Raw genomic sequence first — 14406 nt, 5'->3', positions numbered from 1 at the left:
CCCCAGTGCTACGAGACTTACTGGAAATCAGCATTAATGGACCAGAGAGATCTTCAGCCAAGTTTTCTGTTGCTGTTTGTTGTTGGTTTTTTTAACTGCTGCATGCAAGTAATCCAATCCTGCTGATTTCAGTTGCTGCTGGAAATGAAAGCAGAATGTCAGCATCTCCATATACAGCAGTATCATCTGCCTTTCTTCAAAGCAAAGATCAGAAAAAGTTATCGAGCTTTTCTTCTTCTCTTCAACACGTAAAATTATTATCCCATAATGGGTCAAATAACTGTTAATTCTCTGTGTGTGCACTCCTAAATACAACTAAAAAACCTCTCAAATTGAAGATTGTTAATCTTTTTTCAAAGGAAAATGTGAAATGGGAGAAAAAAACAAGGAGGGAGAAATCCCAGACAGAATACTGCAGCTTGGCATAATAAGTTTCCCAGTACTACACACAGCCCCAATCCAGCTCCAGCTAAGAGGACCTGAAATACCACCACTGATTTCAGTAGAACTGGAGAGGGCACATTTTGCTCACATTTCATGTACACTTAATAAAAATGATCTGCTGCAAACATTTAGCACGCAACTTAAAAATCCTCCTAATACGGCTGAAGAAATAAAACCTGCAGAAAATAATTTTTATTTCCACACTTAATGCAAGCTTCAGGCCCTCAATAAGATGTCTACAGCAGCAAATTCCACTTTCAGCATCTTCTGCCACTGACTAGAGCAGAATACTTGACCTTTTTATGTAAGCTAGGGGGGCAATGCTTGTTCTTTCCTCACTTGCACTTTTGGTCTTTATAATACAGCTATAGTGATTGTATTCAAATCTTTATTGGCAAATAAGAATGGTTTTAGTAAAGACAAAGCATTCAAAATCTTTGAACATGGCTTTGAATCTGTGAAGATGCTAGGCACTATTTTAATGCTGCAGCATATATTTGTTCACACTGAACTAAACCAGCAGGATTATTTACATATCTAAAATTATTAGCATGCATGACAGCTAACAGGATCAGGACCAATAAAATCAGTGCTTCAGAAAATGAGGAGCCTAAGAAACAAGTGCCACTTTCAATCTTCAGTATAACGGCTGGGAGTATGACTACTATGTACGCATATATACACGCTATTATTCATCTTGAGATACCCGATTTGAGAAAGAAATTTACAAACATTTAACTCACTGCATTCAGACATTCAACATGCTACTAAAGTGTGTAATGGGAGCAAAACTTAAAATCAACCCAACTTTTAAAAAAATTAAGGAAGAAATTAAAAGAGAAAGGAAATTAGGAAAGAAAACCAGATTTCTAGACAGTGATGGAAAACAGCCCAGACACCTGCAGGTGCAAAGAAGCAAATTGAGAGGAGGAGAAAGAAACTCGGTGTGGATTAAATGTAAAGGGATTTAAGTCATTAACAAGAGATCAAAGAGAACATTAGAAGGGAGGGAAGGCTTTACAAGTGTCTGAGATAGGAGACCTTGGAGGAAATATGACTGGGATAAAATCATTATGGCTCACACTAAAAATAATAAAGGGAGTAGGACAATGGTTGGAATTAGCTGGAGTCCATGCTTGGTTATAAGCTATATGATGACAGAAACCCAAAAGGTTTCTAAAAAAGACCAAAGGGAAATAACAGGAGGGCTTTTTCATTCTGTCTCCTAATACGTGATGGAAAAACCAATATCAGGAGCGGTAAAGAACCATTGTAGACATCCACTGTGCCTGGGCAAGTGAGCAAAAATCACACGCATGTGCGTCAGTTTTGTACACGATTGCCAGTGTTACATGAATGCAACAACATCTGCACTCATAAAAACTGTTCCATGCAAATACAAATTGATCACTAATGAATTTTGTTCATGCGCAACTGAGAGAGAGAAATGCACAGTGACTGGAACTACAGTGGCTTACATCATCTGAGGTTCAGTTGTGCCCATGATGATCGTCATCCAAGTCAGCAAATGGTGGCCTATGCTGTAAGCAATAGAAATAGTATGAATAGAAACTGGAGATAGGAACTGAAGGAGAAAAAAAAAAAAAAAAAGGCATTCAATCTCGTTGCAAAGGAAGAGAAGCTCAGTGCTTAACTGACCCTCCACAAGCTCTTCAAGAAACATAGGACAGAAGCGCATAAACGATGTTCGTATACTTAAGGAATTGACCTATTCACAATTCTGACTAAGACTAGCAGGTACTCAAACTCAGGAGAGAGTATAGCAAAGTTCAGAAAAAAAAAAAAAGAGGAATTAGAAGCAGCGTATGAAAAAGTATTCCTACAAAAGGAACCTTCAAAACTGCATTTCAGTCCCCACGTCATTAAGTGACAAATCTACTGAAAACAGAAAATGGGCCAACAGGCTGAATTAGGAAGTTAGTTGATAAATAAAGCTAACAAAAGCAGTCTTTAAGGTATAAGAAAGCACATGAAAAAAAGAAAAAGCAAGAAATCATGCCAGTGCTCAGTTAAGGAAGCGTGCAGTACTCCTTCACTCCCCACTTATGTCTTTTCTAAAAACAAAAAAGAAAGCCCCACGCATTCAGATAAGTCATAATAACTGTTTCAAGGACACAGAAAGGAACAAGAGGTTAGCTGCAGATAGTGTAATAATGTGCCCACAGATAGAAAATTCTTAGTACATCTTCTGCTTCTGCTCCATTCCTTATCTCAGTGTTCATAATGACAAATGGAAAGCACAAGCCAGCACAGATAACTCTCTAAATGTGAATGCACATATGCAAATGCCAGCGTGACGGAGGAAGAACTTCCAAGGCACAAAGAACCACAGGGCTGCCCACCAGCCTCGCTGGCCTTTGGTGGGAAGAGAAGCTCCAAGCACCCAGGTGCGAGGACGGTGTACATGGTGAAGTCCATTCAGCACACAGCAAACGCCACTTGGCAGGGACCTTACTCTAACTGGTAGCTCTACATCTGGAAACCTCGCCTGGTGCAAGAAAAGTCGGCCAGAAAGATGCTGCCAACACAGAAAGCCCTAGGGTGAAAGATTTTTTGGGGAAAAAAAAAAAATCTACTGCCAATTCTGTCGGGGGAAAAAACCTCTTCTCAAACACAACCAAAGTATGGAAATACCTTCCGAGCTGCCTGTGGGCTTTCACCTCCACCCCTCCAGCCCAAAAGGCAGTCACAGAAGCCCTGGGGCTGAGCAGCCCTTGTCTCCCAAAGTAACTGGGTCTGGATATGTCATGGCTGGTCCTTGGCACCCCTGATTCCCTGACATGCTGCAAAGACACCCCCGCAGCCCCTGCTGGGGTGAAGCAGGGTGAAGACAGCCCTGGACAAACCCCACAGTACCACTTGCACAGAAAAAGAAAAACAATCTTCTCTGAGGTTTTCAAAATCTTTTTATGCTGCTATTTATTTTTGTACTTCCACCGAGGCTTAAGACAGGATTGAAAGCCTGAAAGGAAAAATAAAACTTCATTTAAAGACTTAACTCTGAAAATTCTCGCTACTTCTACCTGTTTCACCAACACAACAGAATGACCACACTTTTGACAGTCTGTGTCTCACTGAATAAACATGTACGGCCCATCAGATACTAGCTGAGACAAAACACAGGCGCCTAGACACACACACAAAGCTGCAAAGACGAGAAACAAATATTGCTCGAAAGGAGGAGCAGGGAAAGTGCAAACTTTGCAAGCTGCAGGCTCCAGAACTGGAGAATTAACTGGAAACATCTAATCAGGGATGCAGAACCCTGTAACATTATGATTTATTTAACACAATCAAACAATGGCCAGAGGCAATGAATCATATAGGAGATGACAAAGCTGCAGGAGATTTCCGTCATCTAGTTTAACCTGCACATTGATCAGAGTTTACCCCCATATTAATCACTTGAGATCGTAATCTAACACACTCTTAAACACCTCTTCTGATTATGCTTCACTTACCCCCTTGTCCTTATGCAGGTCACTCCATTGCTAATTGCACTTCTAGTTAGGAGAAAAAGTGTCTACTGTCTAATTTAATTTTGTCTTTTTTAGTTTCAAGCCGTTGCTCCTTGTTATGCTGTCTCAAGCACTGTAAATAATCCCTCCCCCTCCTCCATATTATTACCTCTCAAATATTTATAGACTGTTATATCCACCCTTAGTCTCCTTTTCTACAAGCCATACATCATTTTTGTCACCCTTCCCTCTATCCTTTCAGATTTATCTATGTCCTTTTATAATGAGATGCTCAAAACTCCTTTGCAGCGTTCCCAAGTACAACGAAACCAAAGCAGCAGAGAGGCAGAAACACCCCCCTTGCTTCACAAGCAATGCCTTTTTAAGCAACCCTAAGCAAAACATGTGATTTTGGTAGGAACTGAAAATTATAAAGCCATGGCCAGCACACTGCTGACTGCTTTGTTCATTACATAGTTCTATCAGTCAGAAATTTAAAAAGCCTATGAGAGGAAAGTTTTATCCTAAACCAAAGAAAGATTGTGCAAAGCGAAACACTCCCTAAATATTTACTTGGTCCAGTTTGAAAGAGATTTAGCAACTGAGAAAACCACCATACAGGCAGAAGACTGTCTCCAGCAACTGCTTACCAAGACAATGTCTAACCCATGCTGTGGAAATACTGCCTATGCAAGAGAGGTAAGGCAGTTCAAACTCTTACAAGAGACACAGGGAAATGTGATTCTTTTTCTCTCATCTTAACTGCAGCCATCTGGAGAAAAACAGATTATTATGGATGGAAAGGTGTTAGTTATTCACAGGTGAAGGATACAAAACTTATTTCTTTGCCAGCTGTACAATCCGGTAAAGACACATCATGTTCAAATATGTTATTTTCTTTTGAAGAGTTTTGTTCGCTGTGAGAGAAGCTGGGGAAAAGCACCAGGAAGCAATGGATGGGGTTGCCTGGCTCTCAGTATTGAAGCAGGGTTGGCAGGATCATCAAGCAGCCAGCAACTTCAACTGGTGAAGAAGTAGTAGAGGGTGCAGCAGGAGAAAATCATTGTCAGAAAGTAACAAGGAGACAAAGACAAAAGGAAAGAGCAAGATGATGGATCAGTAACCACTCCAGACCCACCAAGACCTCTAAGGACATGCAGCCATCATGTTAGCCCTGGCACAGGCAGGCAAAGCAGCTAATGCCTCCTTCTCCTTACTGCTCAGCCCTGCGGAGGCTGCTGCCACCTGAACTAGCAACCCTCTCTCCACCACCTGTCAACTTCCATGGTGCTAATTTTCTGTTGAAATCTACTGTAGATTTAGTCATTGAGTGGTTTTAGGTCAAAAGAGACAGGATTTCTTTCCCAGGCTTGCAAATGCTGATCAGTATTGAGGCTGGCTGAATTTCAAATTTGAATACATTGACTTAACATCAATACAAAAAAGTAGGCATTTCATAGATTTACAGAATAGTTTAGTTTGGAAAGGACCTCTAAATGCCAGCTGGCCCAAACTCTGCTCAAAGCAGGGCCAGCTTCACAGTTGGATCATGTTGTTCAGGCACCATCCAGCTGCATTTTGAGTCTCCCCAAGGATGGAGGCTCCACAACCTCTTTGGGAAACTTGTTCCAGTGCCTGAGCACTCTCAAGGTGAAACGTCCATGGCAGCTTCCTCATGTTGCCCATCAGTTGACTAGAATGAGACTTTTTTTGATAAAACCAAAATTCTGACAGCACATGACACTATACTGTAAAGACTTAAAAGGACTTTCTTTCAAAAAGAAAATTTCTCTTTTTTTTTAAACCAGGCCATGGTATCTTCTAATAACTTTTTTTAACTTCATTATCTATGCAGCACAACATCTGCAAGGTCATGCCATCAATTTTTGAAATCACAATACATTGTCATAGAAAAGATAACATCAAAAAAGCACAGGAAGAGAAAAGAAGGCAAGGTAGGGTTTTCAGAGACACCTAGGGCACTGCAAATTCAAAGGGATCTCAGTACCGTCATTCATTAGGTGTAGTATTACTGCTGACCCCACTACAGTCCATATTCATGAGCAGATAAAAATCCATCTGTTCCTCACAAAGTTGCAAAGTGAAGGTAGCACCTACTTAGAGAAATGTAAAAAGAACACTATTTTGTCTCCATCACACATGATAAATGTAGTAAAGAGAAAGAACAAGCACAAGCTTATTACTCACAATTGCTGACAATGATGTTTAACTTGTCAACCAGTGATACTATGAAGGTACCTGAACAATACCATCACTAATGGTCATTGCAAAGCCAACAGGAAATTGACCACTGCAGAGCACAGGAGCTGGCATTTAGCATCGTACAGTAATCCCATCCTTATTGGATGCTTCTAAATTGGACCCACATGAGCACAGCATAGCAGAAAGAAGGGGTGCTTTCCAGCACCTTCAGGTCATCAGGTGATGCATGGTGCAGCCACCCTAACCCATCTGCCAAATGCCAAACATGGCCCTTAGTCTGTGATGAGGACCGAATAAAGTGGAGGAAAAGTGAAATGCACTGTCTCCTTCCTTTAGTGTAAGCAGCTCTCACCCAAAGGTGTCTCATGATCATGCTTCTCCCCTGCCTCCTGGTGATGTCTAAATATTAAAAGGGCAGAGGTACCAAAATGACATGGAAGAGGGAAGAACCCAGGTTTTAAAAACTGAGCATGTCTGAAAGGCATGTTTTAAATGCCTCGCCATAGTCTTTTCCTGAGTTTTGCACACTAGTTAACCTAACAAGATGTACTTACTCTACAGAAGGCAGGACAATTACTTTATAAGCCCTGGGATCACAACTTTTTGTTGCTCTGTACAATTAAAGCCTTTGCTCTCAGCAACCTGCAAGTTTTTAAGGGAAAATGCACAGAAACTACAAAATCTGTTTGCAAGAGGCTCTGCTAACGCCCTGCAACTGCCGTCTGCTCCCTTCCAACTGCCCTGCAAATTCCCAGTTTGCTTTGAGTGAGGAAGATACGCATCATCCAAAGTAAACACGGTTTCCAAGCTTGAGATGGTAAATGGACAAAACCCTACACTATGATCATGATAGGTCATTTTTCCCCTTTTCAGAAACAGCATGTCATGAAGGGATCTGAAAAATTGTCTCTGGTCTCTCCAGGTGTCACTATATTTCTGATCTGCCAATAAAATGGATACAGCAAGGAAAGACTCTCTCTCTGGCACTACATCTGATTTGTGTGACTCCTTCACACATTACTCCTCTGCTGGCAAACAACGCTCTGTGTGATGGCAGTCCAAAAGAAAAACTGCTCTTCTGAAGCCAAAAACTTACAGGAGGAACAGAATTACCACTGTCGAAAGCACCTCTTGCCCAGTCTAATGTGTGTCATACAGGGGACGCTGCACTCCCTGGTGCTTGCAGGGAGCTGCTGACTTCCCCTGCCACGAAGGGTTTCAGTCTCTCTGCCTGCCTTAATGATTACTGTAAATTCTTGCGAAATCAGCATCTCAGCCTACCAAACTGAGTAGACCGTGACACTTGCTCCAACAGGGTGCCTTGTTTCGCTTGCAGTTGAGGGTACCAGTAAAACGACAGAACAGCAATGCAAGAATCCTTCGAGTACCTGGTTCCGAAACAACCTGACACCTAAAACAAGAACTTTGCATCACATGGCACTTTACAGTTTCTTATCTAACAAAAGATCTTTATATGCTAGAAAAAGAAAGCATCAGAACATTTAAGCGGTATTCCTCACTGAAAAATCAGACTTTCCAGGGTGAAGCCTGTACTCTGACACCTGATGAAGTCACCCTACAGGTCTGGCGGAACATACAGCAGCTTCTGCAGCTTCAGAGCCAGCACGCAGTCACTGGTTAAATCCATACCCATGAGTACTTACACTGGTTTCAACAGATGAACCCACCAAAATTATTTGGGACAGAACTTTATGCAGTGCAGCTGCTTTCAAGCTAAGAATGAATTTCTGTTGCTACTTAGGTGCCTAAAAACAAAATTATGAACCCAATTTCCTATTCATTCCCAGATTCTACCATTTCTGGTGAACAAAACTGACCCTGCCTTGATTCTTGGCTGGAATCACACCTTCTCTCTGGACATGAAGCTGTGTATTTTAAATGTTGTCACCCACACACAGTTATTTAGTAAAATGCTTGAGAAACAATGTATTTGAATTGCTCACAAAGAAAAATCCACTGTTAAGAAAGATGACTGCAAACCATTTACAACTGCTTTGACCAAAAATTTTCAAACAACTCAAATTACTTCAGAATTAGGCATTTTCATGTTTTCAAGTCTTTGTTCAAGCATGTGAATTGCCTTAAGCTTGTTTAATGAATGTTTTTCATTAAAAGACCATAATTTAATTGAATTAATAAGAAATTATTAAAGTGGGATTAATAAATTAAATACCTCCACTGACATTTTAAAAACATTAAGATCAAAGCTTATGCAAATTTTGTTGACAGTAAGACAATTTCATTTTCTGGCCTTTCTGTATAAGCAATGGTTTTCTTGTTCTCCTGAGTTACACACAATCTCTATACGTTACTGAATATACTACTTTAATCTTTAGCTAGCCTTTTCCATGTCTATAGACAAAGCATGCAGTAATCCAAATATGAAAGGAGTAATTGCGTCGATTCAAAGGTGACACTAACATGACTGCAATAATGAAAACAAAAAAGCTAATAAAAAGCTATTTATTGTTTTATCAACCACTTCTTCTAAAAGCTTCCCAAAGAAATTCCTCCACATTGCTCTGAAACTGCCTGTCTGCAATGGATGCAACAAATCCATCTGACAAGGCTTTAAATGGCCTGCAAAACAGAGTGATGTCGTTTGACAGACACATAGATGTGCTGTCCTTTTATTAGTTAATGCAAGGCATTGTCCACTTTAGAAGCATCTTTTTAACTGGGAAGTATATTCACCTGTATTATTGACATCAGCACAGATGATTAAAAATGAATTAAATTTCCTTTTATTTTCCTCTATGTTTGCTTTTTTCTTCTCTGTCTATACATCAGATTCATTTTTATACATACTCAATTGCTGTATCTGTCAGGCATACACTCTGCATAGGAAAAAGCACTCTGCCTAGTCTTCACTCCAGCACTTTAAGTCCCAGCTGCGCTTAGCCATAGTTTTGCTGAATCTGCAGACAAACACTGTTTGGTTTTTTGTTTTGGGGTGGGGTTTTTTGTTCGTTTTACAATGGTTAAATGCAATACAGTAAGGTGTAGTAGAGTGGAAGGACTGTGTCAGTCTTTCATAGTTCATCACACCTGGCCACACAGAACAGACGTACCGCCACATCAAGTCACGTAAGGTAGGCAGCTCTCTGCTGCTGGGGTCAATGACATTACCTACACACTTGGCTCCTATAAAATGCTGAAAACTCCCAATTTTGAAGAAGATACACAGCCAGCCAACATGCATTTGCCAGGACTGTGGCAGGAGTACGTATTCTGGGAGAAAGGAGAAAAGCTTCTCATAAATCTCTACTTGCAGGTATACACCCTATTGAATTCAATGACCGTGCCAGTCTTTACCAAACTAATTCTGATTTTCAAGTAGAAGTAACTAATTAAGATATGAAAGACTGTTCTTCCCTTTTGCTAACCATACCAACAGTGCAAGACCGTTCTTGGAAAGGGGACTCTCCATAATCCCGAAGCTGCAGAGAGGGGAAGAGGTGCAACAGCAGGCAGGCGTAAGCAATCTCAGCCCTTGCCCCCAGCCGCGAGCATCGCTTTCCCAGCACTTTACCTGACTGCGTGCTAGCTGCCGTCATGGCTGTACTCGTCGAGTGCGTAGGGCTGCTGCTTTCCAACAGGAGACAAGAGCTGCCACCACTATTCTTCTTAACGAACGTCTCAGGGGCACTCGGCAGGGGCACTGGGTGGCTGATCCCCAGTTCCTCTTCTTGAGCTTGCTGCCTTCTCAGCGCAACCTGGGAACAAGAAGACAGACACAGGGCATGCTCTCTGGCTTGAGCAGAATTTATAATGGCAACAATGGAAGTCTCAAACTCAAGGGTCTTTTTTTCCTCTTGGTACTCCCAACAGCGTTGATGTGACCATCCAGCCAGTGGGTAGCGGAGGATACAAAGGTTATAAAGCCATTCAAAACCAACGCCTTTTTGTGTCCAAACACATATGAACAAACCTATGAAATGCCGGTGCTATATACATCTTTCTCCAGTGAGGCCACATGAGGATGTATTAAAGCTAACTGCACTCACCCGACACAGCTGCTCTTGGGCAAAGCATACTGTGAAAAGTGTCGTCACTACCCTCCTCTCTGTTGACACAAAACTGATGGGGATCAGAAATTCATCTACTTGCAGGGCTCTGCTGTGCCTCCTCATTAATATAAAGCAGCTCTTTGTGAGGGCTTATACCTGCAATCTGCTGCTCTGTCCAAGCCTGCTGGGCTCCCTTGCTGACTCTTTGCTGGAAATATAGCCCTTCACAGGAACTTCAGCACACCGTACAGAGAGAGCTAGCATGGAAGAAGCATGGCAAATATGGGGAACCATCCTGCGAGCATCTCAGCCAGCATCACACACATTGCAGATAGCTGGCCAGGCCTGGAGCAGCTGGAGGTCCCCATTTCTTTCCCAACACTGTTTCAAAGCCTAGCTGGTACTGGCCAAGCCCACAGGCACTATGCAGTCTGCACATGGATGCAAACAAACTGTACTTGTTGCTTACTGAAGATACAGAGAACCCCTTCTGCCTCATCTGAACTGGCAGATCAATTTTGCACAGCTGTCCACTGATGCCAAGTTGTGATATGTGTCCAGGCAGTGTATATGACATTGGGGGCTTTACAGCTACCTATCCTGCAACTTGCCAGGTGACTGATTTGCATCTGTATTTGAACCCTGGAAACCTGTCCCAGATTACAGACTGGGATCAGGGGCTTTTCTTGCTGAAAATTCTCCTGGGTAAGCTGGACAGGACCTCCCTCCATTTCCACATTCAATAGCAACAATCTTCTAACACAGATGCGTAATACCATTAGAGAAATTAAAAACAGCTCTTGCAATAGAGACATCCCAAACAGGAGGTGCAGACTTGCAACCACCACGGGTAACTTTGTCTTCACAAGCCAATAACCTTGACCTGTAAAATTCCACCAGCAGCAAGGGGCTTATTGCAGAAATATATCAAAAGGGGGAAAGACAGGCTTTCCATGTGTTAACTCCTACACAGATAAGGTTTAGTTAGTGAGGCTTTCAAAGCCCCTTTCAAATACTAGGCAGGAAAAAGAAAACCCCCAGGAGGGCCACCACCAGAACTGGCTAGCAGGAGGCATTCACCACCTGACAGAGGCTGCTGGGCAGAACAGTCTGTGCAGAAGGGGACACTTGTGCAGGGAACACCCCATTTTGTGCTCCCTCCCCCGAGGCAGGCAGCAAAGGGATCCATGTTTATTATTCTGTGCTCCACACTGGGCAGAGAAAGCACATGTAACTGAGGCATAATAACAATTTCTGGACTGCCATGCCACCGACAAGAAGGAATTATTTAAATGAATAAAAGCTCCCAGTGGGTTCAGAGGATGTTTGGTATATCTGCACTGAATAATTAAATAAAAAAGCCGGGAAGGATTTAATTCAGGGCTGTTGAGGTTTTTAAAATGTGTCAGTGGGACACTGATTTTATGCAGGATCACGAAGCTCTCTGAGCGCATGTTAGTTGCAAACTGTGTCAGTGGGTCTCGTCTCACTGCCTTCGCTTGCACCAGTAGTCCTAACGCCTTCCAATTAATTTGTCTGCAGGGGGCTATTTGCACGAACGAGAACGTGCCAGCCCGCTCACAGAGCTCAGGCACGCTAGTAGCCATTACGCTCCCAGGACTACTCCTAATGATGTTTTCAAGATAAAGATCGTAAGGACTAATACAGCAGTGATTTACATAGCCGAGGAGCTGTGACTTCAGCGGGACTATTAACGAAAAAAGTTATTCCTGCACAGAACTGGATGCAGTTTGGTTCTTTCTATTATTGAGTCCTCGTTTAGATTTAAGACGACCCAGCTACACAGCTATTTACAGAGCCGCTCTATGCAAAAATCAGCAATAACGGTGTTTAAATAAATAAATAAATAAATAAATAAATTTTAAAAATGCACTCAACTAAAGCCACCTAGCATCAGGAAAATCAGCAGATACACCGAATCTGAAACTACCAGTGTGAAATACTCTCGCTAACCAATTAGTTGGTTACGTTATTCATTATCTAGTTAAAAACAATTTGAAAAACGGCAATTTGACGTTAACTGTAAGTGTTCCTCTCCGAAGGTTTTAAACCGGATCCGCGCACTTCAGGACCGCCAGCACGTTTCGGCTGTGCGCAGTTTCAGACGGAGATGCGTTCAGGCGTGCTCAGAGGTGAGCAGCCAGACCTGCCGCTTGCCGCTGCTGGCTCACCGCGACTTAAATCCTACACGCCTTCAGGGCATCTGCTATTAAAAAAAAAAAAAAACCAAACCCACAAAAAAACCACACCACCACCCCCCCCCAAAAAAAACCCCACAAACCAAAAAAACAAAACAGCCTCATTAATTTAAGACGACGGCGGTGTAACTCCAGCCAAGGGCGCGGCTCCCCCGCGGCAGCGCTGTCCCAGCGCTCCGCATCCGCGGCACCCACCGCTTGGCTCCTGCGGGCACCAGACGCCTCCGGGCGCGGAGGAACGACCCCACCGCCGGCAGCACGCCGGGCAGCCAGCCCACCCCGCTACGGGCAGACGCCGCCGAGGCGGCGGCCGCCGGCGGGTGGCCGCCCCGCGGGGCTCACCTGCGCTGCCATCACCCGCTGCCGCTCGGCGATCAGGCTGCACTTCTTGCACTGGCAGTCCCGCCACATGCAGAACCGCTTGTGCCCCTTCAGCGGCGAGGAGTAGCCGTGGTTGCGGCAGCGGGCACACTTGGGCAGACGCGGAGGCTTCTTCCCCGCCGCGGCGGCCGCGGCGACCCCGTCCGCTGGGGCGGCCGCCATGAGGGCCGCCGCCTTCCCGAAGCCGCCCGCCTTTTCCCCCGGCCCCGCGGCGTCCGGGGGCTTGCTGAAGGCCGGGGAGTCACTAGGCATCGCGACGGGCCGGGGGTAGCCAGGCGAGGGACGGGACCAGCGCGGCTCGGCTCTGCCCTGCCCCGTCTCGTCCCACCACCCTGCGCGTTTTGGCGGGCAGCAGCAGCCCCCTCCCCCGGCCGGTCCGTGCGGCCCCGAAGCCCTCTGCCCCCGTGGGGCAGGCGCCGGGGGTGGGGGAGCGGCCACCCCTCCCTCCCCGCCCCGCCCTCCCGCCCAGCCCGGCCTGCGGCGGCCGTACGGCGGGGAGCAGCGGCTCCCGCCCCGACCAGCTGCCCGGCCGTCGGGTGCGCGGGGGTAGTGGTGGGTGCTGGGCCGGGGTGGCCCCAAACCCTCGGCTTCGTGCTGGAGGAACGCGCGGGGCTCGGCTCACCCGCGCTGCCCGTAGGCCCCGCACGACAACGCGCCCCTCGCCCCCGGTCGGCGACGGCTCCGCGGCCGCCCCGCAGCTCTGCGGCCGCCCGGCCCTTCCTGCCGGGGCAGGGTCCGGCGCACGCGGCGCCATTGGCGGTGACGCCGATCGTGGTGAAAGGGAGCGAGCCGGGATCCAGAGAGGCCATTTTTAAGCCCTGGGTTCCCCTGGGTTGGGCAGACCGGGTTTGGTTAGGCGACCAATGTGGCCTGGGCCAGGCAGAGGTGTGACCCCAAAGTAAAACACTCGGGTTGCCGCAGCTCAGCGGCTCTCCTTTGGCTTTGGCTCCTTGCTGCCCTACATCTCCTGTTCGCAGGTTGCCTTACACTCATATCCCCAAATCAGTATAAGCACGCTTTGATCGATACCTGTGCGGGCAGGCGATCCCAACAAATGCAGACAGTGAGACCGAGGTGACAACTCAGTAACCAGCACCTCTGGAGCAGGCGTGGGTGGCTAGAGCAGGTGTGCTCTGCAGAGGAAGATGCTTTTTCTTTTCTTTTTTTACATAGGCTCCCCTTCCAACTTGACACTGTGTGATTTATAGAGCCATGCAGCTCTACAGATATTATTTACAGTATTAATATTTCCTCTGTTACACCTTTAAATCTTTCTGGGCTCAACTTTAGATGACGCTATCTTCATGCTGAAATGAAACTATTAAATTACATCTCAATCTAAGATGAATGACAACTGTCAAATGAGTGACTCAACAGAGATGAAGCAGAAAGCGCCTGAGATTATGTGAGGCTGATTTATAAAGATTGCATAAAGATTTCTATAACCCCAGCTTCATGACTCAGCATATCAGATGGTAATAAGTTACAGTAGGTAGAAATTTATTTCTGCTAGAAGAAGCCAAGGAAAGCTTCTCCCTCTTCGAGATCAGCTATCTCCCAGCTAATTCTGCTCCGACTGAGCCTCCCTGCCGGGAACAATCAATGCCTACCCCAGCCTAAAGAAAGCCC

At 45.0% G+C, this 14406-nt stretch overlaps 1 protein-coding gene across 1 annotated transcript in view; it reads right to left on the bottom strand.

Moving 5' to 3' along the window:
- The window catches only part of DMRT1 (doublesex and mab-3 related transcription factor 1), a 59301-nt gene extending 46272 nt beyond the window's left edge, over positions 1 to 13029 (bottom strand). Inside the window, exons 1-2 of the mRNA XM_054809967.1 lie at positions 12739 to 13029; positions 9700 to 9883 (exon numbers count right to left, since the gene is read on the bottom strand). Of these exons, the coding sequence (XP_054665942.1) occupies positions 9700 to 9883; positions 12739 to 13029 (475 nt within the window). The remainder of the gene's footprint in view (positions 1 to 9699; positions 9884 to 12738) is intronic.
- Positions 13030 to 14406: the final 1377 nt, after the last annotated feature.

The sequence above is a fragment of the Grus americana genome, chromosome Z, assembly GCF_028858705.1.
Source record: "Grus americana isolate bGruAme1 chromosome Z, bGruAme1.mat, whole genome shotgun sequence".
Taxonomy (NCBI): Eukaryota; Metazoa; Chordata; class Aves; order Gruiformes; family Gruidae; genus Grus; species Grus americana.
The sequence above is the reverse complement of the archived record's forward strand: the minus strand, read 5'-3'. Positions and strand labels throughout refer to the sequence as shown.